Raw genomic sequence first — 26,529 nt, forward strand, 5'->3', positions numbered from 1 at the left:
AACTCTGTTGACCGAAAACATTTCAGACCACTGATACTTGTTTGACTGCTGCTCTTTTAAATTTGACCAACACTACATGACGGTCTATTCTTATCAAACAGGATGTGTTTATTTCCCACAGTCACACTCTCTTATGCTTATTGACCTGTTTCAGTGACGTCACTTTTCCCCTGCAGCAGCCATATTTGTGACCATCAGCGGGAGGAAGTAAGGGCGGTGAATGGAAAAACACCTGTAAAATGATATCAAGAAAAACCTAAAAAAACACTTATCAATGCAAAGTCCCAGGAAAGGTGTATAAAGGTCTGAAGTCAGCACAGATATTGCCAAATTTGACTTTCGTTTAAATATATTTTATCCACGATTTACTGTACCTCCATTCAGGGGCGAGTCTGTTGTGTGACCGGCGAGTACACATGCCTACTGGTACATCACAGTAAACATCTCTAATTTTTTTCTGCTCTGATTTGGTCAAAATATTACAAAACGTCTATGATGATCCCGTCTGTATGAATGTAAGAGCTGCTTTTAACTCAAAAAATAAACAGAAAGCAACCAAGGCATTTTAGTGAATAAGACTGATGTGTTTACATTGTAGTCTGGTGGTGTGAATAAAGTATGTGCTTCATGATCTTATGATGCGTTGTTTATTGACTAACATTAGTATGTACAGATTAAATATATAGTATATATTCACATTATAGTGCTTTTTAATTCATTACATCGCATGCCTTTATACAGTTATGAATTGTATCGTCCTATGTGCATTTCCAGTTTAATTGTATCCGAATCAACGATGTTATAAATATATTTGACATATGTACAGATAACTGACTAATGTCTAAATAAATAAGCAAAGACCCACAAGTGTTTATTCCCTGCTCTCCCCCTTCATCGCTGCTTGTCTTTGGCGAAATGAAACTGTGTCACTTAAAAAAATAAATAAAAAACTTTATTTAAAGAAAAAATACATTTTGGCTCTGGTTATTACACAGCAGTATCACCTTTTCAAGATTTATAAATAGAACCAGAAATTTCGCTGACTTTTGCTGCATCCCACAGCGCAGCACAATGGAACGTTGGTCACAAACATGGCGGTGCGGTCATACAGTGACGTCACATGAAACAGGTCAATAGCCAGACAACGCGCCACCAGAGAAAAGCAGTAGGGTATACAATTTTGAACAAAGAGTAAAATGCTGATGAAACTCTCTAGTACACTGAAGAATTAATATGGAAAGCAGTTTCACCATCAATGACAATCAATCAATTATGTTTATTGTTTAACTGAAAAAAATTAGTAGGGTGGATGTAGATGTGTGTAATCTTGTGATGCTTCTCTCATAGTTTATTTTTCATTTTTATGCATTTTATCCAAAGCGTATTGCAATACCTTGATAGTGTACATTTTATTAATAGGCTATATGTGTTAGCCGGGATTCAAACCCATGACCTTTGGACTACGCTTTACCAGTTGAGCTAATCTGCAAAGAATAATTTTCTTAATCACTATTTTGTCTTGTTCACCAGGAAACATCTTTAAAACAAGATACATTTTGTTGAATCTAAGGTTGTCAATTTAATGCATTTCAGTGCAATTCATATATAAAAAATAATGCATTAAAAAATGTATGCAAGTAAATATGAACCCTGACCATACATAAATTCTGTAATAAGGAATTTTCCAACCAACGGAGCAAAGCTTGAAGGAGCCTATCACCTTCATGTTTTTGTGACACGCAGTCAGCATAGGGCAGTCAGCACAAATGTACAAGCAATGCACATCTATACAGGCAACAAACTGACAGCTGTTCAAAAAAAGCTGGAGGAAGCAAAGTGCAGAGGTCTCTAGACGTATTTTTTTAAAGTTTCAAATTACATTTCACTTGACACAGCATCCTAAAAATGCATCGTTTTTGTGCAAGACACTGAAAATCAATATGATGTGACACAACCACAATGAGATGCTCCAAAAGTGAACATATACCAACAAAAGTAGCGCAGAAGGAATGCAAGATTACAAACCCAACAGCAAAATAGATTGCTGTGGACTGTAGGCCAATGATTGGTGTCTGTTCAATGATATGGAAATAAAACAGCATTGACCTCTAAAGCAACTTTTTGAATTGTCTAATCAATGCTTTACTCATCTGCCACAATAATGAAATGTCTTTGAATTATCTGAATTATATTTATTATATACTTAAAATTATTTTGATTATTATGTATTGAATTATTTTTTATTTGGGTGCCTTTTTTGCAAACATTGATTGATGTGATTAATTTGATAAATTAATTAGTATGTCATGTAATTAATTTGATAAAAAATTATAATCGATTGCCAGCCCCAGTTTATTTTTCTTGTTGAAAGTCATGAAAACTAGACTTAATACCTTATTGGTAAGGCTTTACAATAAGGTTCCATTTGTTAACATTAGTTAATGTATATTAAATATATTTTTACAGCATTTATTAATCTTAATTGAATGAATAATGTTAATGTTAATGTTAATGTTAATGAATAAAAATACAGTTGTTCATTGTTAGTTCATGTTAGTTCATACTGCATTAACTATTGTAAACATATACAACTTTCGATTTTAAAAATCTATTAGTATATGTTGAAATTAACATTAACCAAGATTAATAAATGCTGTAAACTCTGTTTGTCCATATGATGAAATCGAATGGGTGCCATGACGCTGCTGGCTGTTTGACGATCCAAAAGGCATATTTAGGCTGCATAAAATTAATCCACACCACTCCAGTCGATCAATGAATGTCTTCTGAAGCAAATTGTTAGGTTTGTGTAAGAAACAAATCAATAATAATAATAATAATAATAATAATAATAATATATATATATATATATATATATATATATATATATATATATATATATTACTTTAAATCATTGCTTTCCCTCACCACTGTATTGCTGTTTAAAACGACCTACAGTAACTCCCGCATGATGTTCGCGTAGCTGAAATGTGCTTATAAAAACCTTCATTTCAGTTCTGCTGAAGAAGGAAAGACATACACATCTGGGATGGCTTAAAGGTGAGTAAATCATGAGAGAATTATCATTTTTGGGTGAACTAATCCTTTAAGGATGTTTACAGGAGCCTTTTTGCTCATTCTATTCCAAATGCAATTTAAGTCAAAATTCAGTAAATACCCCCTAAAACAAGGGTTCTGTTTAATTTACTTGAGTCCAGTAGCTGATCATAATAGGTGTCAGGCCGCATGATTGACAGCTGGTGGGGGGGGGGGCGTTTTCCATTGTGTATGTTTGTGCTACACGTCAATGACATAGATGTCATGTTAACTCTGTCTGCAGTAAAAACACACAGGTGCATTTTGTACCTGTTGGGGATGAGGGACCTTCAGGACTCGCTATTAGTAAGTACGGTGGCTGCGGGTCATGTCTTTTCTTCAGAAATGTCCCTGCCTTTTTGGGATTATTCATTTCAGTGATGCTAAAATTAGCTGAGAAGCACAAAACCTGAGAATCTGAGAATATGACATTGCAACCTTATGCTGGAAGACACTGCAAATCTGCAGGTGGTACAGTATCTACAGTCTCACACAGACATCTACTGGCTTCCATGTTTTTAACCTTGAAAGAGATGAAGGAAGAGAGAGAAGAATTGCTAGCAGTGCAAAAATGCTTTGTTTCCATTTGTTGCACTTGATTTTGCTATGCAAACAATGTTACTAGAATAATAAAAAATATAGAATAATCTGCTGAATATGCATGTTTGGTTCAAATGTCTTATTGTTTTTCAGTCCATTAGGGGGCACAAGCAGAGAAGAGACTGCAGGTCCAAACATTAGACAATCCACAGATAGGTAAACGATGAACAACAAAGGCAATTCTGGTTTCAAAGCTAGTTCATATCAATATTGTTTACCACCTTTGGAATATTCAAAGAAACATTATGAAGGGGTATTGTTTTTAAATGAACTTGTTTTTTTTACACTGCAGTTTGTCCAAAGAGTGTCAAATAGCAAGATAATTTGAGCAGTATTATAATATCAGACAAAACAGTCATTTAGGTTTTCAGTACATCACTGTTTTTCAGCAAATCACAGTGATACTAGTTTGATGTGAGTATCAATTCTAACAAAACTGAAGGCCACTTTACCTTCAAAGCAGTCAAATAAAATGATGCGGCAAGAAATAAGTTTCAAATCTATTTGTTTGCTAAGAATAAATGAAGGTGTCAGCTGCAGGACAGGGAGAGAAACAGCAATAAATGACAGTCAAATATGTCTTTGTGATTGGGGAAAATTTATTTTAGTCTCTCAAACACTAGAGATAGCAAACACATTTTGGTGCACAGTGGTTATTGAATAAATACAATCATAGAAAGTTATGCTTTTAAATGACCTGTTAAGAAACCGACATACTGAATTTAAAAATATTAACAAATTTGCCATTTTAAATTAGATCTGTTGAAATCTCTCAAGGTTTGATTAAGTCCTGGAATGCTGTAGGAAAAAAATCACAATTGTATATGAACATTTTGATTTGAAAATTAAATTGTCTCCAAGATCATACATATGGCAGTGTTATGAGATTTTAGATATTTACCTAATGGAAATACAATATTCTCTGTTTCTTGAAATCACCGCATACACAAGCATGTAATGACCTTCCCCTTCAACCTTCACAAGTCAGCGTCTATTCCTGAAGAAGGATTTGTCACTGTACTTTCTGTCATAAATTTTACTTATGTTAATGGTCTATAGCATTCAGGACAGGGCTGTTGTGTTATTTGTTTGGAAGATGCAGAGGTTTCCTGCAAACAAACGCTTTCCTCTCTCTCATCCTTGAGCGATTGTTTAGTGAAGAATGCACTCATTTATTTTTTTCGGATAATTTATTCAACAGATAACAACGTGATACTCCACACCTTTAACAAAGCAGCGGTGCAAGTCTACAGTACATATAGAACAACAACAGTGAAGTACTTTTTAAGCAATTGTGCACACACAATCTTCGACATGTGGCTAATTTAATGGACAAAAAAACCGAGCACAAAATAAATTAGTTTATGATGTGTGACCTTTATTAGCAGAACATCATGTAATCTTTCACTACACTTATGTGAAAACACAATATTTACAGAACGAAACACCTTTTGATAAAAAATAATTACAATCAGCTGGTTGAACATACAGTATAGATATTCTCATACACAAACATTTATAGAACATCCTCCTTCATATATACAGTAGTATTTGTCAACAGTTATTGTTGTTCTTTACAATATTAAACAGCGTAATTGCAGGGAAATCCCTGTTTAACACAAATCACCTATTTTAAACAATAGATGTCCCATGTTTACATTTTCAAACTTTATTTATAAAGCTTTACAGACTGATGTTTTTAGTACAATTAGATGTAAGTTTTTCCGGGGGTGTATTTAAATAGTGTTCAAACTGAGAAAGGGGGCTGAAGGGCCAATTGGGGGGGGGCATTTCCGCCACTGAAAGAGAACAAAATGGGCACAGGAGAAATCTGGCTGGCTTCACCACATGTTTGACAGCTGTCGTTAAAATGTTTACATATTATAATTTAGTAGCTATTAGTTTCAGTGCTGCTTTGCTGTCCCCTCCCTTGTGATTGGGCCTGGTGTGTGTTGGATTCCCTGGTGAAGTTGGGCTTGGCTTTGGATGGGTTCAGTGCACACCTGTGAGAGAGGAATGAATAGAAGGGGTGTGTGAACTGTCTGCTCCAGACTGACTGGCGCCACCGTCAAAACAGAGAGCATGCTTGATCAACAACCCAAAACAAACCAGGTCAAACAGCAAGCACGGTGCTACGCAGGCCTTCACACACAAGCCCCGTCACAGCTGCAAACCAACCAGCCCTGACACTTCACCCTGGAGTGACTGCCTAACCCCCCTGTTAGAAAGAGTAACTGCTATACAGTGGACCGTTATTGCGCAATGTACAGCTGGGCCTGAGCGGTTGCCAGTGTTCGGGAGCCAGAGTTACAGTCCAGCCAGAGCGGAAGGCACAAGAAGACTGTCACAAAAAACAGCATTCATTCTAACAGGAATATTATGGTAATAACTTTGATCTATGCAGTTCTTACTGTCACAACTCTATTAATAATAGCCATTGCAGCTGCATGTATACTGCCAGCTCTATTAGAAGCCTGTTACCCAATTATATTGACAGTTCAGCCCTGTACTTTAGTTGGGAATAACGGAAACTGTGTAATGAAAAAGCATTTTTGTTAGTGTCACTTTCTCCACTGCTATGTTCCCTTGTTTTTATGTTCAAAAAAAATTTTTTTTATAGTCTTAATGCAGGCTGGTATGATTAGTATGCCATTAAAACAAGTGTGCTTGGAGTACTGTATTTAAGTTGTTTGGGCCACCACTGCCGCACTTTTGTTGTAACAAAAGGTAGTGTCAGCATAGAGACTAGACAACAATTTAGAGTGGAAATGCTCAAAAATCTTAGAATATATAAGCAACAAATTTAAAAATAGAAATGGAAATTATTGTTTGATTAAAAATAATAATTAATCCGTTTATTTCTATTATTTATTTCACGTTTAAAAACTAAAGGAATGTGTGATGCTGTACGGCTTTGATGGGAAATCATTTTATCATCATGATGAATATAACTGCTGTTCTTCACAAAAAAACAGTATTTGACCATTTATGATAACATTTGAGAAACAGACTACATTTAGAAGTATTTTGTATCAGACCCAGTGTGAATTTCCCTGTGTGGCAAAACTATAATGGATAACATTACTTCATCTAAGTGAGACATGCAATAAAAAAATAAATAAAACAAAATAAAAAAAATGCTAACCTAAAAGAATGTGCTTCATGTGATAACATCTAAATTACCAGGTTTTATTCAAGTCGAAAAATAGTATTTAACATCACTTAATCAACCTGACTACATTAGGTTACACCCCAAAAATATAAATAAAAAAATAAATAAAAGGGTTCAATAAAGTAGAAATAGCTCATTAAGGTAACAGTTGCAGGTTACCACTTTTTACAGTGTGGCAAGAGTCCTTTTTATGAATATATTTAGAAACAATATTTGCTGTACTCACCAGTGTGCAACATCTCAGCGACACAAAATTGAGTCTTCCTGTTTATTGACACCCGTCATCCTCTGAAAGCAAAGTAAACAGATGCATTAATTCTTACTGCGGATGTGGACCAGGTGAAGTGACATGAGGGCTACAATAACCATTAAAAAGATTTTGTTAATTTGTTATAAATGGATTACATGTATTTGATATATGCTACATACAGTATGCTTAACACTGTATATATATATATATATATATATATATATATATATATATATATATATATATATATATATATATATATATATAAAACACCAGACGTATTAGCTAAACTGAACATTGAGAAGATGTTAAATGTTTCCACATTTTAAGAACATGTAAAAGCAGGCAGCCAGCAGTCTACACAGCATTTCAATTGGTCTGGTGCATCAACAGCAGTTACAGAAATACACACCATTGTCACTTCCATGCGTAATTAGGCTGCTGTGCACAGCCAAGATCACTATAGTCCTTTAAATGGCCATGAAGTGAATCTTTCAATCCTGCTCACCTGCTCTGTGTTGATTTGTGTGAGAGGGGTCCGTGTGGAGGCGGGTGGGCTCGTCTGTTTCATGAGAGCCGGGTGCGTCTCCAACGCCAGCTGCAGGTCCAGGATGTAGTCAATGACATGCTGGAGGATCTCCACTTTACTGACTTTCTTATCCTGCGGAATAGTGGGCACCAGGCGCTTGAGTCGGCTGTAGCAGTCGTTCATGTCGTATTGCAGACAAAAAAGATCCTCCTCTTCCATTTTGCATCGGCTGCGCTCCGACAAATAACGCAAGGAGAGCTCACTGCAGCTTGAAGAAACCTTGTGAGGGCGAACCGGTGCGCTGGCCTTCATCTTAATAAATAAATATGCACAGCTAAATGAGGAGAAAAAGCAAACGCGCACGGGATGCAACAAGAGGTTTGGTTTATAATGCGATGTTTCGATGCGCAAAAGGCAATTTAGTGCTAGCGGGAAAAGGAGCGCAGTTCTATCCAGAGTACATCTCCATCTGAGTCTGAACGCACAGTGTTAAACATCGGATGAGTTGAGGCTGGTCATATATATAGATGGGAGGCGCCACCCGCTCGAGCTTTGTCAGTCCTGCGCGAGGAACCGCCGGTCAGTCACGAGCTCCCGTGATGATGCGCGACCTGTAACTGCGGAGGGTCTCGAGCAACAAAAAAAGAGGATTAAAAGTGTCTGTGTGTTTGCTTTTGTTAATGTGTGTGTGTGTGTGGATTTGTTTATATGTGTTTCCAAAACACAGAAAACACAGGTAACACTTTTTAAAAATTATGTTAATTATTACTAAATCATTAATAAAAATTGTTAAATGAATAACAGGTCATTAATTATTATACATTCAAATAGTTTTATAACTGAACTATTTACCCCAAGGAATATTTATTTATTTCTGAAAATCTATTTCTGTACACTCAAAAAATAAAAATGTTCAATGAACTTAATAAAATTAAGGAAAACTTTTCCACACAATTAAATTAAATTTTTTCATCAAAAACTAATTTATTTTAAGAAAATTTAACAAGTCTTGTTTTACCAAACTGAATTCATTTTCTCACATCTACTAGATAATTTTTTTTTCAAAGCCTTCATTTGAATTATGTTGAGGGAACTTAATTTATAGCCTACCAATGAATACATTTTTTGATGTAAGCAAGGGCATAGATTTGGTTTGAAAATTGGTAGTAATAATGTCTGTTATGTATTTGTGAAAGTAACGAGTTACTCACTACTTGAGTACTCTTTTAATTGGATACTTTATTACTCTTACTCAAGTAATTATTTATGTTAGTACTTTTACTTCTACTTGAGTAATTAGTCTTTTTTAAGTAATTGTACTTTTACTTGAGTACAGTTTTTGGCTACTCTACCCACCTCTGATCTTTATCAAACAGTATCCACCTCTAACAAACTTCATCAGCGAACAGATCAGCTGAATGTAAACAAGTTCACTGAAACTGAGGTAAGATACAAACAGACATTTTCAGACATTTTCAGACTTATTTATTGTGATCATCGAAGTGTTTGTTCCGAGTTGTATGTTTTTATCAAAAAACACCCCCTGTACCTCATCCATTTTTTGAAGTTGTTCCCAAACCTCTTTAGTATTCCTCTATCGATCTCTTATAAATAGTGACACACACACACACACACACACACACACACAAAAATTATAATGGTTTAAATACCAAAAAGTGTATAGGGTCTTTAAAGACCTGAGGTATGTAAGAGTGTCGTTTTGTTTTTTTGCCTTTTTTTCCCCACATCCATAAATTATATATTTGTTATGATTATTTCATATCTATTTAAGTTACTATCACAGGATATCTATTTCTTTGTGTATTACAAGAGAAATGAGTATTATATTCATACAAATAAATACTATATCACGTTGACTTTCTGTGCAACAGTGAACTATCAACAATGGTGAATTATCAGTATTTTATATGCATGTATACATATACATAATATACATGTTATTTCTTACTCAAGGTGGCACTGATGTTTCAGCGATTGACTTGATTTTCATTTGATATTGCTATTTGATGAAGAAATATCATCAAATTAAACTATAGCAAGTACAACCATGAAAAGTATGATATGACTATTGTCATTTGGGTGTACTACTGAAATAATGTAAGTTGTGCATCTATTTAGACTCAACAAGTGCCTGAGAAAATATACATAAGATACACTTAAGTTACACATACATTACACATGTGTAGATTATGTGTTATGTGTAGCTCAATATGTGTTTGACAGCCAGTTGCATCTCATGAAATTTCAGTGTGAAAATCATGAATCCTGTTCTTGATTTGTCCTGATTTGTTGCATTATCTCTTTAATTTATGAAAAATAAAACATAAAAATATATAAAAATATATTTTATTTTATTGTTTTCTAATTGTCTTGAAAATATTTGTAAAAGTTTACACTATCTGGGCATTTTGCACATCCATTTTTGATAGATATAAGTGTTGGGTCTCTAAAGACCCAAATATGTAAGAGTGTTTGGGAAAATTACTATGCATTTAAGGGTTAAATCAAACTTTTCATCCAGGCATGCAGGGTCCTTAACATCCAACACACAAAACACAATGACTATGACACTCATAAATATCCAAATATTTTTGGAAACAGATGCACTCATGACACAAATCGCAAAGGGACAACAAACACAACACCATCAGTGCAAATACTGCAATAAAAAGCCAATTTTAAGACATTAATTCACAGTTTTTGCTCCACGGTGCATGCTGGGAACCTGTCATCACATGCACATCTGGCTATGGCCAATGAAAATTATTTAAGTTGTCCCAACACAAATAGATTAAGTGAACTTCCATTTTACAAATGTAAATTGATTGCACACAATAAAATTAAGTTGTGACAAAAATTCCAGAATTTTGTTACATTGGCTAATTTTAAGTAACTAAATTCAACAATGAGCAAAAAGCAAAAAAAAAAAAAAAAAAAAAAATTTGTATAAGAACATACATCAAAGTCTTGGCTGCAAAAAGCTTTTGAACATTTCCATGATTATTGCACAGGAAAACAAGATGGCCTACAGTTCATTTTTCAGAGATTACCTTTTGTGACAACATGCCCCACATCTGCCTTTCAACTTCACTCATATCCTTTAGTCTTCTGATTGATGAGCTGCATTAAATAGCTCTTTTTAAAAGCCATTTTGTAAAGCATTTTATTTATAAGAGAAAGAACCTGTCAACGCCATTTGCAAACTTCTTTTGAAGTGCTCAAACACTTCATACATCATTGAAGGATGAGGATATTTTTTTTTTCAAGCAAATATTTAAAGTGATTATATGACCACATCTAGTCAATCTTGATTGGTCGACTCAACACCCAAACCTCACAAGGGGTAGTCATGAACATTAACATGTAGATGTCTTTCTTTCAAGCATTTTCCAGAAGAGGTTTTAGATTATAAAAACGTACCAGAAATGACCAGTGTGGCATATGAGTGCAAAAACCCACCTTAATGATCTGCCATTTAGCCTAACTCATTTTAATTTACCACCTTTGCCATAGTGCAGAGCATGTTCACATGGTCCAGGATTGTCCTCACTGTACATTCACAGACAAACTGGCGCCAGTCCCCTAATGTCACTTATTCATCCACCTTCAAATAGCCTTACATCCGTGGCAAGTTGCCAAGGCGATGAAAATGCCTGGCTTTCAGCTCCCTTCTGGCGCAACAAGTTAAAATCTGCTTTGCTTTGCTTTTCTCCTCCCAAACACTGTGATACATGGCATCGTGTAATGTTCTGCCTAGAAAGAATGTGTGTGTGATATTTATAAGCTAATCACGACTCTTTGTCATGAAAAATCCTCCTTGCCTTCTGCAGGTGGGTTGGTCAAACACCTTCCAGCTTAGCAGGTGCAAAGAGTTTGCAAATAGTGCTATCCATCATATTCTGAAAAGGGGTCCTCAATGTAGCGCTGGCATCCTCCTTTGAAAACAAAACCACTTACGATGCATAAAGCCCTGCAATTAGCACATCACAACAAAAATCCTCAGCATTCTGGTCTTGTTTAGTCAGAAGAACTTGCTTTAGTTGCTAACACTTTATTTAAAAGGCACCGTGCGAGGCCATTAGAGGAATGTTTACCCCATCACACACTTAACTCATCTATGAGAGGGTTTGAATGGATCAGTTTTATTCAACATTCTGTTTGTTTATAACTAATCTTTGTTTATAACTAAAACATGAAAAGTAAATTTCGTAATAAGTTGAAACAACATAGACAAGACCACATGAGTGTGTCAATAAATGCCTAAACTGATATGGACAGTGCATAACAGTATTGTATGTCTTAAGTCAATATGGCCAATATCCAACCAGGTCTCATAGAATCACGTTACTATACCTACATTTTTGCAAAATGTTTTTTTACGTCACTCGTGCATATCGAGGCAGTTTCCTGATTAAATTAACACAAGAGGCGCTGCAACAACAATTAATTTTATTCACTTTCACCCAAATCACAAATAAAACAAAAGATTAAACACTTACTTTTGACCCTGTTACTCACACAATAACATCACATGACAGACATCAAAAACTTTTACTATAGAGCATGACTTAAGGGGATACATTTTAACATTTGCTTTACAAAACCAACTACATTTATAAGCTTGTTCAAATGCGTAATCAAATTGCGTGGTAGCTCAATTGATAGGTCGTTGCACTTGTGATGCAAATGACCGGGTTACGAGTCCTGAAAGGCATGCATATCGACACGTGAGCCGAAAGTGTCATAGAAGCACTACAAGATGACATTTGCTTTTATGACGCTATCGGTTATATTTAGGAGTAAGGTTTAGGGTAGGGAGGTAGGTTTTGTTGATTTAAAACTTAACAGAAAACCTCATTCTGCTTGGGAGAAAATCTAACTCACTTTAAAGGAGACATATTATGCCCCTTTTTACACTATGTAATATAAGTCTCAGGTGTCCCCAGTATGAGTCTGTCAAGTTTCAGCTCAAAATACCTCACAGATCATTTAATCTACCATGCATTTATTCCCCTGTTTTGTAGCCCTGTTCCAAATGGGCTGTTTTAGTGTCTGTAGCTTTAAATGCAAAGGAGCTGCTGCTGGCTCAGGTTTTAATGAGGGCGGATCTAAGCTACTCGGGCGGATCTCTGCACCAGCCGTGGGTGGTACCTTTCCCCTTTCGATGTTATAAGGGGCTGCAAACTTGAACGGCTTGTTCGGAGACACTGTTTTTTATTGATGGGGAAAGAAATGAGGTGATGGACTTTTACCATATTTTGTGGTTGTTTACACACACTGGGGACACATAATTATGTTCAAAAAAAATTAAAAAGGGGATTTTGCATAATATGTCCCCTTTTACACAACACAGTGGACATTTCACCACATATTGCCGTGATATGTTTAAGGAACCATGTAATTTAATTTTGCAAAAATGTAGTCAACAGTCACATAATTTTCAAGAGATCAGGCTCCCAATATCAGTCAGTGGTCAGTTAAAGAGCATTTGTAAATGTGTTTTGATGCACAGCTGATGACTTTGCCACATTTTTCACAGATAAAATAACAATCATCAGCAGTCAATTCTCCACACCACAAACCCACGAACACACATTAACATAACACACACTCACTCTTCCTTCTTTCTCTCCCCTCTCGGAAGCGGAAGTCTCCAAACTTCTTTCCAGCCCTCTTGATCCTATCCCCTCCCACCTCTTTCAAGTCATTTCTCCTTCAATCTTACCTGAACTCACATCATTAATACATCTCTTCTCACTGGTACTGTACCTTTTCCACTGCATTTAAGCAGGCTCGGGTAACACCACTGCTTAAGAAACCCACCCTAATCCCTGCACTTTTAGAAAAGTACAGACTAGTATCCCTCCTCCCATTCATCCTCTTCTCCATACACATGTCATTTCATCATCAGCAATTCATCATAACTTCACCATTCAGCTAGACTCGTCAACGATTACACCATCCAGGACAGCCAGAAATCTTGGAGTTGTGTTTGACGATCATTTGAACTTCAGAGACCAAATCGCAAGGTCTGCCCTATCATGAAGATTTGCCTTGTACAACATTAGGAAGATCAGGCCCTTCCTATCGGAGCAGGCTACACAACTCCTCATCCAAGCTCTTGTTCTTTCCAGGCTGGACTATTGCAATGTTCTTCTGGCAGGGCTTGCAGCATGTCCTGTCAAACCTCTGCAATTGATCCAGAATGCGGCAGTGAGAGTGGTCTTCAATGAGCCCAAGAGAGTGCACGTCACATCTCTCTTCATCAAATTGCACTGGCTGCCAATGGCTACTTACGTTACGTTCAAGGCATTGATGCTTGCTTACAGTAAAACCACTAGCTCTGCACCCCACTATCTAAACTCACTACTTCAGACTTATGTGCTCTCCAGAAGCCTGTGTTCTGTGGGAGAATGGCGCCCCGTGGTGCCATCTCATAGAGGCACAAAATCTTTGTCCCGGACCTTTACCTTGACTGTTCCACACTGGTGCAATGACCTCCCTAATTACACAGAGCGGCTGTGTCTTTAGCCTCTTTCAAAAAACAGCTAAAGACACATCTTTTTCATGAACACCTAACCCATTCATACTAACGCACACACAACACACACACACAACCTTAATATAAAAAATTATATATATATATTTATCTAAAAAAATTATAAAAAACTTTCCTTGCTATGTGAACTGCTCTAAGCTATGTGAGACTTGTATTACAGTACTTGTTATATTGTTGCCCCTTTTGTTGGATGAATCGCTTCTATTGTTCTCCTCATTTGTACGACGATTTGGATAAAAGCGTCTGCTAAATGAATAAATGTAAAATGTAAATGTAAACATCATGATGGCAACATGAATGTATGGCTTTATTTCAAGGCCCAAAGCTTGAAGAAACATCCTCTTTACTGTAAAATGACACATTTTACATATCTTTTGGTTGGGTTTTTTAGTCTAGAAATATATTTTTGTGTATTTGTAGTTATGGCCCCTGATAGTGTTATAGTCCCTGGGGGTTTGTGTCCATTCAGGTGAAGAGAACACACTATCTCACTATCTCTTTCAAAGACAGCTCTTCAAAAGAGATGTGTATGAATCTTTGATGGTAACCTTTCCCAAAGAACCCCTCTCTCTCTCTCTCTCTCTCTCTCTCTCTCTCTCTCTCTCTCTCTCTCTCTCTCTCTCTATTTCAGCCTTTAGGCAACATAATACACTGTAATGCCTGATGTCTGCAGACACAGTTACAAAACTTATCAAATGTTTCTTTTCATCCTTTACAAAGACTAAAGGCCCAGGTGTACTTAGTTTTTCGGCATTCTGGTTCGGATCGCGCCTGGTTGACTGTGTTGCCTTTCAAAGTATATTCTTTTGACCGCAAGCAAATACGAATGCGTTCGATGCATGTGCACTATGACTGTTTTGTGATCAAGGTTATTATAGTTTTGGATTTTTCATTTAGTTTAAATTTTTATTTTGTTTACTTTAATTATTGGTAACACTTTATTTTGATGGTCCCAAGCAGATATTTAACTGACTATAAGTGACTATTTAACTGACTATAAGTGACTTATCAACTGGCTTGCTATAGCTAGTAAACAGTGTTTCAACAAACATTCAGTAGACTATCAATAGCCTGTATAACAGCAGCAAAATAACAGCTTATCGACTGATTTGCTATAGCTAGTAAACAGTGTTTCAACAAACATTCAGTAGACTTTCAGTAGCCTGTATATAGATCTTTATTAATGACCTTTAATGAACTGATATTCTCAACATTAATGTAAGTAGGTAATTAATAGAAATCTATATACGTGTGGCAGCAGTGCAATGCATAAAATCATGCAGATATGGGTCAGGAACTTCAGTTAATGTTGACGTCAACCATCAGAATGGGGAAAAATGTGATCTCAGTGCATGGGTGTGTCCAGATGGGGGGCATGCATAGGGCCACCCCAAATTCTAAACTGTGTTTGGTCATTTCACAAGTCGGAGGCGGGCCTTCAATAAAACCAGGTAGAACATGGTATAAATAACCCTCAGTTATTTGTAGCTTTGTTTTTAGTTGATTATATTAGTATAACATTAAAAGCCACAGGATATGTTTTTTATGTTTTTACTGTTATTATTTTCCCTTTTTTGAGTTATTTAGCCTATCAAGACTTTTATTATCAAGTGCCTCTGAAGAACAGGAGAGTGAATGGAAGAGGAGAGAGCAATCAGCACACCCACATACATAACAGTTAATGAGCCACAGTGTAGTTAAAGGAGTTTTAAAAAAAATCTAGTACCTGGTTAATAAGGGCACAAGGTCAGTAATATTTATTTTATGTGTTTATATTTTGTATATCTTTGTCCTCATGTCAGTTACTTTGGTGTATGGTCAGTTTTATGTTGTTTATGCTTAGATGTTAGGTTAAATGTGTGATTTTGTTGCAAAATAGCCAATTGTTTTGTATCATTGTGTAACGGGTTCAGGATGGTCAAGGAGGAGGCGGGAACCGGCAGAACATTCAACATAACTTTAATGACGTAAAATAACTGAAACATAACATAAAACACATAGACGCACACACACAGCGGCCACGTGTGTCTCTCTATCTCTCGAACTGGCGCCCCCAGCTCGTCTTTATCCCCCTCCCGGCTGATTAGGTGACTCAGCGCTGCCCGTGCACCCTTACGGCCTGGACACGTCCTCCTTCTCGTCACACTGCTCCAATGCCTTATTCAGACCGGGGAAACCTCCGGCATGACGTACTTTCCTCCCCTCCCCTCCCTTCCTGGAGGGGAGGTATTGCCCTTCCGGCTGTCCTTCTGCCTGCAGGTCGTCCCCGCCTATTCTGTTATTTATAGTCAGATTAACGGTTGTGGTAAAGAAACTGCTCAACAGAAACAGGTTTGCTGAACAACCTCTCACCGTTTGTTATACATAATGTAAAATCAATGTAAATACTTGTAAATACTACAGATTGTGCATACAAAAACAAGAAGGTAATAAAATGTGTAATAAATGTGTAAACATGCATATATTTAAAGGGGCAATAATACATTATGACGTATTTTAACTTCATCAAACACTTTAAATATTGATGAATTTAACAAATACAGTAGGCTCCTACAGTATCCGTGCAAGGTTTTGGTGAAACTTGGCAAAGAGTTCAGGCAGTTCTGGCTCACACTGCTATATCTTTTCTAACTAATCTGAATGATGGGGTACATTCCATTCAGAAGTGATCATCCCTACACACTATATATTTCAAAGACTTTACCCTCCATTGTGAGAGCTTTGAAGGGCTGAAAGGTTTGGGGCTCAAAAATAGTGGTAATTTTTTTGTAAATTCTGTTTGCAATGACCCTACAGCTTGGCTACCATTATTATTCTCCCATTGAAAAGCCCTGTGAAGGCAAAAATCCCCTAGAGTAGATTATATTAACAGAATTTTTAAATGATCTATGAATCTGTTTTTGAATGTTCGTGATTTCAATCTTCAGCTGTCAAAACTTACACAAAAGCCATTTAATCTGCTTTAAAATGCTCTCTTTCTTTCTTTCTTTCTTTCTTTCGTTCTCTTACTGTAAGACCTGTAAAAATGTCTAACTTCAAGCATTTAAAACTATTTTAAACATTCAGACAAGGTTTTGTCAAACCAACATTACTTTTGTACCACACAAAATAAAATATTAATATCTCCTTTTCCCAACCACCTAAGCCCAGTTATTTTTTGTAATATTGGGGAGAAATGCAATTAAAGCAATGAATAGTATAATAAATGTTTTTGTTCGACAGCACTTTTCTTACAAAGCATAAAGCTTAACCCTATAAAGCCGAAAGTATGAAATAATAATCAGAAAATTCCAATTTCTACTTTTTAAAGAGTGGCTAAAAAAAAAAAAGCAATTAGAAACAAGTATGCAAAAGGGTCCTATAAGCGGGCTGGGGGACCTCATAGTCACAGGGCCCTATTGAGGTGGCCTTGTATAAGCTGACAGCTGTGGGGGCCACATATTCAAGTGTATATAAACATTTGTTTTTAAAGTTGATGGGCTTCCAGACCTTGCAGCCCAGGGTGCCCCTGGGCCCTGGTAGTCAAGGGCCCCTGGGCACTGGCCCCATTGGCCCGGTCCGTAATACACCTATGAGTGCACCCATGAAGAGGGCTTGAAGAAATCAGGTGAGGGATAATTTCACTATAAACAATGGTTACATTTACTGCAAACACTGTACAACATGACAAAAAGCACTATGATCATCCTTCCTGATAGAGGTCTGCGAGGAACTGTTTTTTTCCATCCCGCTCCCGCAAATTTCTATACCGCACACAAATTCTCCTGCTGAATTATACAACATGTTCACTAGCTCTCTTCCCGTAGAGATTTTCTTCCCGACTGCTCCCGTTTCCTTAACCCCGCATTTGTTTTCAACATAGGGTCGAAAGCCATACAAATAGACAAGTGTACACATGTAAAAAAAAAAAAAAATCTGTTATTGCAATTATCAGATGACGTGTGACATGATGCCCATTTGACTTGCCTGAGGATACTTTCTTAACACTAAATTGACCATTAACTTGTCCGAGTTACACATCCTTTGATGACACAGTGTGCCCACGCTTTGCTCTGCCTTTCTTCTACAGCCCCGTTGACTATCTGCCTGCTCTAAATATTGTATAATTTGATGCACGTTCTGTGTGCAAATTTATTTTTAATTATTGTTTTTTTCTTGCATTCATTACTTAAATAAAATAAAAAAAGATATCCACATCGGATTTTCAGGATATTTTCTGACCTCCCGCTTCTGTCCACATTTCATGGAATCACCCACCTTCAACTCAGAAATGTAATTCCACGCCGCAAGAAACAACCTGCGGGAATGCATCTCTACTCAAGAGCTCTACTCAAGATTCAAGAGCTCTATTAATTCTGGGAACCATGGGCGGTTGGGCCATTCCGGTGCAACCAACAGTACCACTTCCTCGTCCTCCCGAATTTTGCACAATACTTGGTGAAGTAAGTGGATGAGAGGGAATGCATACTTGCGTTCTGCCGGCCAATTGTGGGCTAGAGCATCCAGGCCCAGCGGGGCATGAGTCAGGGCATACCACAGGCGACAGTGTGTTGTCACCGGTGATGCAAATAGATCTATTTCGGCTTCCCGGAATCAATACCATATCATCAGAACTGTCTGAGGATGAAGTATCCATTTTCCTTTTATAATGCCCTATCGTGAGAGCAAATCTGTGCCGCAGTTCAGGTGACCTGGAACGTGCGTTGCACATTTCGATAGGAGATGTTTCTCACACTAGAGGAGATCACAACCATTCTCGCCAGGTTCATCAATGGTTGTGATCGAACTCCCCCTTGGCAATTTATGTAAGCCACGACCGCCATGTTGTCGGTTTTGATCAGAACATGAAACCCCTGGACACCTGGTCGGAAAGTTATTAATGCTAGAAATACAGTGAGTAGTTCCAGACAATTTATGGGCCAGGTCACTTGAGCACCCTCCAGGGTCGCACAGGGCTCCCCAGCCGTGTTTGACGCATCCGTCATGACCACTTTGCATCTGGACACACCTGTTTGACAGAATGTGGGCATTTTCCAAATGGTTAACGTGGCTAGACAGTGGCATGTCACCAAAAGACGTATGTGGCCATGTCACCATAAATGATTGGGTACATGGTTGAGGTTGAGGAGGGGCACAGGTGGGTAGCTACCGCTTCTTTAACTGGGGTAATCAATGTATATCCCCATTCCTCAGCGTGGTCCAGCATCGTAAAGGCTGCAGTTCCCGAGATGAGCATTTGCCTCGAGTAGGAGGAACACCATGTCTTCGTGAGCTCTTCGTGCAGCTCGGGGAAGATGGCACCAGGCGGCGGGACATGAAGTCGCGCCAGCTCGAATAGAACCAATTGTCTAGCAGAGAACACTCAGATGCACTAGAAGTGGGCCAATTCAATTTCAGGTTCTCGACTGCCTGAGCGAGCACTTGAAACAGTTCGGTTTCAGAAACTCTAGTGCAGTCTTCCCCTCCTCGGAGAGGAAGACCAGCAAGCTCATCCAACGACTGTGTCCAGGGCTCACCTTCCGACACCATATCGTCCTTATCTTCAGAGTGAGTGCCGAATGTAATGGAGCCCTGCACCCCAATAACGAGACGCAGGTCATCACGGGCATAATCCACAAGCGAAAACACTTGCGGATGAGGCGAGGAGACACGCGAGGCTTGTGCCAGCGAAATCTCATCCTCAAACTCATCCAGCTCCTCCTGCCCTCGCACGTCTCTCTCGTGTGGTCCCTTGGGAGCCACAGAAGGAGCATGGTGGGAGGGGAGGGGACCGGACTCATCCCTCAGAAAGAGGGAGAGCCGAGAGAATCTGACCCACCGAGCACTGCCTCTGCATGAGCCTGACCAAGGCAGAGGACACAGCACTTGTGCCCGTCGGATAAGGGGATATACCGTTCACATGGCGGAAAACATTTACGAAACGCTATTTTTAAAAAGACGTCTTTAAGTAAACAGCTCTTTTAGATTGTGCACAGTATACAGATACACACAAACACAATCAGGCTGTAGCGCTTATGTTACACGCTTACAGAAAAAAATCCAATACAATCCAATAAATAAATAATCCAAAGGATACATTCCGTTGAGGCCCACGGGCTGTGGAATAATCCCAGTGCTTTGATGCAGTGAAAAGAGGCGAAGATGTCTTATCCACTCGCTGTTCACAGGAGGGAAAATTCCAACACTAACCTTCATTGGTGAAGGTTAGTATCTGCTATTGCAGGAGGTAGAAGAAAACTCCGATCCACCCACTGTGAGAGGTGAAAATCTTGATGGTGATTCTTAGTAGCAGAAAATCCAGTTTTCCGTGCAGAGTACGAGAGATTGATTATTGGCACCCTGAAGGAGAAAATTCTGAAGAGATAGCGCTATGCACTGCCTCTATATACGCCCGCTGTGCGCGCGAGGGAGGTGGAGCACAAAGCGCTATCTGCCAATTCAAATTGGTGAGATTTTAAATAGTTTCAGAGATTGGCTTTGCCTGCAGGGATAACCCATAACCAGGGTTGAGGAGTAACGAAATACATTTAATGGGATTACGTATTTAAAATACAAAATATAAGTAACTGTATTCCACTACAGTTACAATTTAAATCACTGGTATTTAGAATAGAGTTACATTCAAAAAGTATTTTGATTACTGAAGAGATTACTTTGCATTTTATTGTCATCTGTTTCATTTAATATTTAATCCTTTCAGATGGAAAAATATGTACATATAAATGATGCGATCCAAAGTGCATTTGAACAGCAGTGAAACACTTTCTTATGATGTGTTACATTCATACGAGCAGACAGAGAAGTAAGTTTGAAGTAAGTTTGGAGCAGAAGAAATAGAAATAAACCTTGTGTAAACTGTCAGCTTTACGCTAAGCTAAAATGCTATTTCTAGCCATTTTACATGCACGTTACCAGGAACAATCATATTTTTTTATCAAGAAAATTCACGTCGGATCATAATTTCTTTTTTCTAGTAAGACCTTTGATATTAGGGCAAAAATCGTATTTTAACTTGTTTTAGAAATAACACAGCATAAGATATTTAGGTTTTTCATAGAATGTATTTTTAACATGTGTATTTTGTCTTACTGTACTGGCAGAGTTTTTATAGTCAAAACAAGTGAAAAAATCTACCAGTGCTGAAGAAGTAATCCAAAGTATTTAGAATACGTTACTGACCTTGAGTAATCTAATGAAATATGTTATAAAGTACATTTTACAGCATGTATTCTGCAATCTGTAGTGGAATACATTTCAAAAGTAACCCTCCCAACCCTGCCCATAGCGTTAGCAATGACAGAGCATTCATGACTGAATTGACAGGGAACTCATGGCCAGTAGATGGCATGTTTGCGATGCAGCAGATGGATACATTTTTTGTTTTAGTTTTAATTTCGTTTTTCTAGATGATTTTTTGGAAATTCGTTTTCGAATTTCGTCAGTTTTAGTTTCAGTTAACTATAATAACCTTGTTTGTGATCCTATTTTAGTACAGTCAGCCGCAGGCACATGTGCCAGTGATGCGCACAGATGAGGACTGGGCGTATGGCCCAGAATTTCTCTACACGCAGACAGTCCTCATCTGGACAGTCCACACAGACTGTGCTGATGACGAAATTTGCGTCATGCATACTGTGCGTGGAGCAATCAGCAATGCGGACAACTAAAGTATACTTTGGCCTTAACAGTTTCTTTGTAAACTGACCTCTTAAGGCCAAAGTATACTTCATTTGTCCGCGTTGCTGATCGCTCCAAATGTATCTGTCTACGTCCCGCAAGACGACAAGTAACACCCACTACACAACACACCCACTCCAAACGCCCCCCCTTGGATCATAAAGTGATTCTATTGGCTAAAATAACCTTTAAAATCCAATGCAAATGCTGTATGATACATGTTGTCTTAACTGCGCAAATATAAAAAATATTAACTTATATGTCACTTATCATATTATTAAACCGAAGATATAAATGGTGACATTAAACATTTCTCTGTTCTGTTTTCTCCAATTCGCTTACAAACTAGCCTGTTATCCTATTAGCATATGCTAGCTTCTTCTCCTCTTCATTTTCATCAAATGTCTCCTCACTGCTGCCACCTACTGATACTATGGTATGATTGTATTCAATAGAACTTTTAAGTTGCTGTATTTTTATAATTTTACAAAATTTTCATTTTGTAAAGGTTATGTTTATGTGTAGGGAGGTGTAGGTGTAGGGCTGCTGTGAGACTCAAAGAAACACAACAAAAACAGTGTATGAATATGACATCCAACTGTTCCAAGACTTGCATTTTGTTATTTAAAGGGGGTGCAACTTGTAGTGGTAGGTGTGCCTTGTAGTGCGTGTCTTGTCTTGCTGGATGCAGACAGACCCTTCTCGATCGCTCCACACACAATATGCATGACGCAAATTTCGTCATCATCACAGTTTGCATGGACTGTCCTCGTCTGTGCAAATCGTCGGTGCATGCGCCTGCCATTGACTGTACTAAAAGAGTATCAAAAAGCAGTCGTAGTGTGCAGGCATCAAATGCGTTCATATTCGTTCGTATTCAAAAGAGTATACTTTGAAAGGCAAAGTGGTCGACCGGACGCGATACGATCTGGAACGCACAAAAATGAAGTATATCTGGGCATTTAGAATGATTAATGTCCGTTTTATAAAGGAGACTACAAACCTCTTTTTAAAACAATAATGAAACAGGATTGCATTTGAAGTAAAAGGTTTTTTTTTTTTTTTTTTTTTTTTTTTAACAAACCTATTGTGGCCACATTTACAGTGAGCATGTGATTAATGTCCTAACAAATATCCCATGCAGAGGACATATGACCTTATTATTTATTTTTAACCTCAATGCTTAGACATGTTTAATATATGCTGCTTTCACTACAGTAAACCGTTTTGCTTTAACTTCCCTATTCTAGACGGTTGGAAAAATGCAGGCATAGCAATTGTCATTCGCTTTTAGTCTGTACGATCAGTGGATCACAGTGCGCTGTACCTTGTTGTGTTACTGCTAAGCTCCATAGCTAGATGAATCAAACCCTCATAATGTTCAATATATGCTTTAGTGCACAATTAATCTCCTGAATTTTGAATGTTCTTCAATTCAGTTTGATCAGTGATGCAAACTACTATCATTGTGATTGGTGGTTGATGTGTTTTTTTTTATCTGCCATTGTTGGTGATGGAGTTTATTTAGTGGGTCTGACTCTCTCTGACACTTCTGCCCAACAGACACTATAGATCTCTTCTTCATTTACACAGGTGCAACTGTATTTACAGAGAGACCTGTGCAAGCAGTTACTGTAACACTCTCAAGGCCCTCCACCCACTTTTTAAGTTTCCTGCCATGGCTTTAAAGTAACGGCATATTATCCAAGTCTATCAAAGACTCAAGGTCGGTTTATGCATCTGTGGCGAACTTAAGCTGTAGGCTCCTTTTCATTTTTAGTTCTGAGTTGGTGTGTCTAAGTCGTCCTGCGAGTATACAGCCAAAACGCTAGTGTATTTAGAGAAAATACCTTCATTTCAGAAATAATTATTCATTTAATAAATAAACAAAAGCAATGTAATTCATTGATTCAAAAGTATAAATTAAATTATTGCAGCATTAAAAACAAATTATGTGAACTTGTTGAGATTTAGGCACATTATTTATTATGTATTAGTTCTTATACATCCACGTAGCCTACACCGTAGGTTTGACGCAGAAGTATAAATTGGTCTTCAGTCTATCATTCTGCCTAACGTAAAGTCATAAGGGTTTGGAAGTTGAGTAAATGATGACAGAATTTTCATTTTTTGGGGAAATGTTATTTTAAATCTCCCAAAACTACTGCCCACCTGGATTATTTATCTATAAATTTAAACTTGACTTCCTTTCCAGAATACCAGCACAGAACAGCAGCATATCAAGACCCATTTGTTTATTTTGTGCAGTCCTCTTTCCCTCCAGCTCATGATAAATTATGTTCACAGCTTGATGTTTTTGCTCTGGTACATTTTCCATCTGTTTTAGTTTTATGGAGATGAACACACATTACTCTTTCGTGTAAGTAATTGCTCATACTTCCACATTCACTGGCTGTTCCCATGGCTGTTATCAGGAATTGGTCAGCCCTTGTTCCTTATATTGATGAACCTCCTTGCACTTTTCAGGAAGCTGCTGTGCACATGAAAAAATCCTTTTATGTCTAAGTGAGTGTACTGTAAGTTGTGATATGAAGATCAAGATTAGTTATGGCCAACAGTACACTGCACAGTCAATGTTGAGGCTGACCATTTAAAAAGTTCTTGTGAAATGTTAATGCAGGAACAGACCAAAGTGTCTCAGGATATTACCCTTCAGATCAAAACTGGTGGGTCGGGAACCAAAGCTGAGTAACAGGTTTGTTCTCATAGGGGTTTGCACCGTAAATACTAAGAGTTATCTCAAATAAAAAAAGAAAAAAAATTGTTGACTCAACTAAAGCTTTATTTTTATTTTTTTATTTTTTATTTTTTTTACAGTTCTTTCTAGTTTTAATTAAGTTACACTTTAAACCTTAAAGTTGTCATTAATAAAAACAATCAAGTGGTCTCAGTTAAACAGTACTTGAAATATCACATTTTGGAAACATAACTCAAATATATACACTGTAAAAAATGTCTGTAATTTTAATGGTAAAAGACTGTAAAAATGCTACAGGGGAAAAAACGTTATTTGATTAATGAGTATTAACTGTAAAATATTGTTGAGTAAAATATACAGTAAAAGTTTTGAATATATATTAAAAGTGTAATGTTTAGTGTGTTTGTTCATGTGTTTCATGTAATATGGTCCCCTGGTCATGTGATTTCATGTTTCCCTCCATGTTCATGTGTCTTGTTTTCATTGGTTTATTGTCTAGTTATCTTGTTATCACTTCTTTCTTGTCATTGGTTGACTTGTTTGTCTTGTTACCCTTGTCCATGTATTTAAGCCTCATGTTTGCCATTGTCCATGGTCAGGTATTGTGTGTTTATGTAACGTTGTTTGGAAGTCAAGTCAAGTCAAGTCAAGTCAAGTCAAGTCCATGTTTCTGTTCAAGGTTTTTGGATTTCACATTTATGAATAAACTGCACTTGGGTTCTTCACATCACCATCGTCTTCGTATGCCTGTCATTGCCAGTGTTCGTTTCAAAAATAAATTTTTTAAATGTAAAAAGTATGATTTTCCTGTGTAATTAATGGTAAAAATGTGCATTGTTTAACAAGAGAGTGCATGTACTTTTTACAGTAAATTATTGTTAAAATTACAATAAAAAACAATAATCAGGCATTCCCACAATTCTCTGCATGACCCATTATATTTAATGGGAATAGTTATGTTTCTTCTTATTTTTAATATCAGTTACGTATATTGGGGTGTTTTGTTTTATATTTGATGTAGTTTAATTAATGTTTACTGCATTATTTAAATTTCACAAGTGTTACCCTGGTGTTTAGTGTTTGTGTGAGAGACACTGAGCACTGTCTCTACATGTTTAATGGTCATTGCTCCTGGAAGAGCCACTATTGATGAACTTCATGTCATCATGTGCTCTTCTGTAGTTTTTACAGTGAGTAACAATACTTTATAAAGAAAAAAGCAGATTTTAACAGTTTCAGAAGGTTAATATCAAGTTTTTTGTAATTCTTTTTTTACAGTGCCAGCTTGGTCAAGTAAATTACAACAGTTTTAAATGGTAAAATTTACAGGTTGTTCTGTAAAGTTGTTTACATTTATCTTGTATATTTTTACATAATTATTCTGGCAACCACAACTGCGAGTTTTTTTTTTTTTTTTTTTTTTTTGAAAAAAAAAACAGGATTTTTTTTTACAGTGTATGTTCTTTAAACTTTAGCTTTGAGTACTACTAACTCAAAATTATTAAGTATAAAATTGCAGCTGTGTGGAATATCCATAAGCCCTTGCACTTGAATAAATTATGTTTGTTTGGTCAAAGCAAGGGAACTTGAAAATGTATATAGTTTTAATTCTTATGACTATTGTTGTTTTGTAGTAGCTGGTTGATAGTTACGATTTTTATGTAATCACCGGCAGGGTGGTTAGTGTTACCTCTGATGAACTTGGAGCCAAAATCATTCTTCTTTATTCATTTGTACTTTACAAAAGTGCAGGTTTATGTGCACTAAGTACTGATGAGAATCCATTGTGCCTTATGGATAACTTAGAGTCCAGTCATAATTTCCCTTATACTTTATAAGACGTGCTATAACTCAATTTAAATAATTAAATAAAAAAGATACTTTAATCACAGATGAGTTACATTTA

At 37.0% G+C, this 26,529-nt stretch overlaps 1 protein-coding gene across 1 annotated transcript; it reads right to left on the reverse strand.

Annotated features, from left to right (window-relative positions):
* Positions 1-4,293: 4,293 nt before the first annotated feature.
* Positions 4,294-8,122, reverse strand: LOC127454083 (DNA-binding protein inhibitor ID-4-like). Its single transcript, XM_051721036.1, has 3 exons — positions 7,627-8,122; positions 7,095-7,156; positions 4,294-5,699 (listed from the first exon to the last, which is right to left on the reverse strand). Exons 1-2 carry the CDS (start codon positions 7,957-7,959, stop codon positions 7,109-7,111), a joined length of 381 nt encoding a protein of 126 aa, XP_051576996.1. The 5' UTR covers positions 7,960-8,122; the 3' UTR covers positions 4,294-5,699; positions 7,095-7,108.
* Positions 8,123-26,529: the final 18,407 nt, after the last annotated feature.

The sequence above is a fragment of the Myxocyprinus asiaticus genome, chromosome 16, assembly GCF_019703515.2.
Source record: "Myxocyprinus asiaticus isolate MX2 ecotype Aquarium Trade chromosome 16, UBuf_Myxa_2, whole genome shotgun sequence".
Lineage (NCBI taxonomy): Eukaryota > Metazoa > Chordata > Actinopteri > Cypriniformes > Catostomidae > Myxocyprinus > Myxocyprinus asiaticus.

Coding starts and splice junctions, on each gene's coding strand:
- LOC127454083 (XM_051721036.1), bottom strand. CDS start 7,959: ATGAAGGCCAGCGCACCGGTTCGCCCTCACAAGGTTTCTTCAAGCTGC. Junction 7,157..7,626: donor CACAAATCAACACAGAGCAG/GTGAGCAGGATT, acceptor CTTTGCTTTCAG/AGGATGACGGGTGTCAATAA.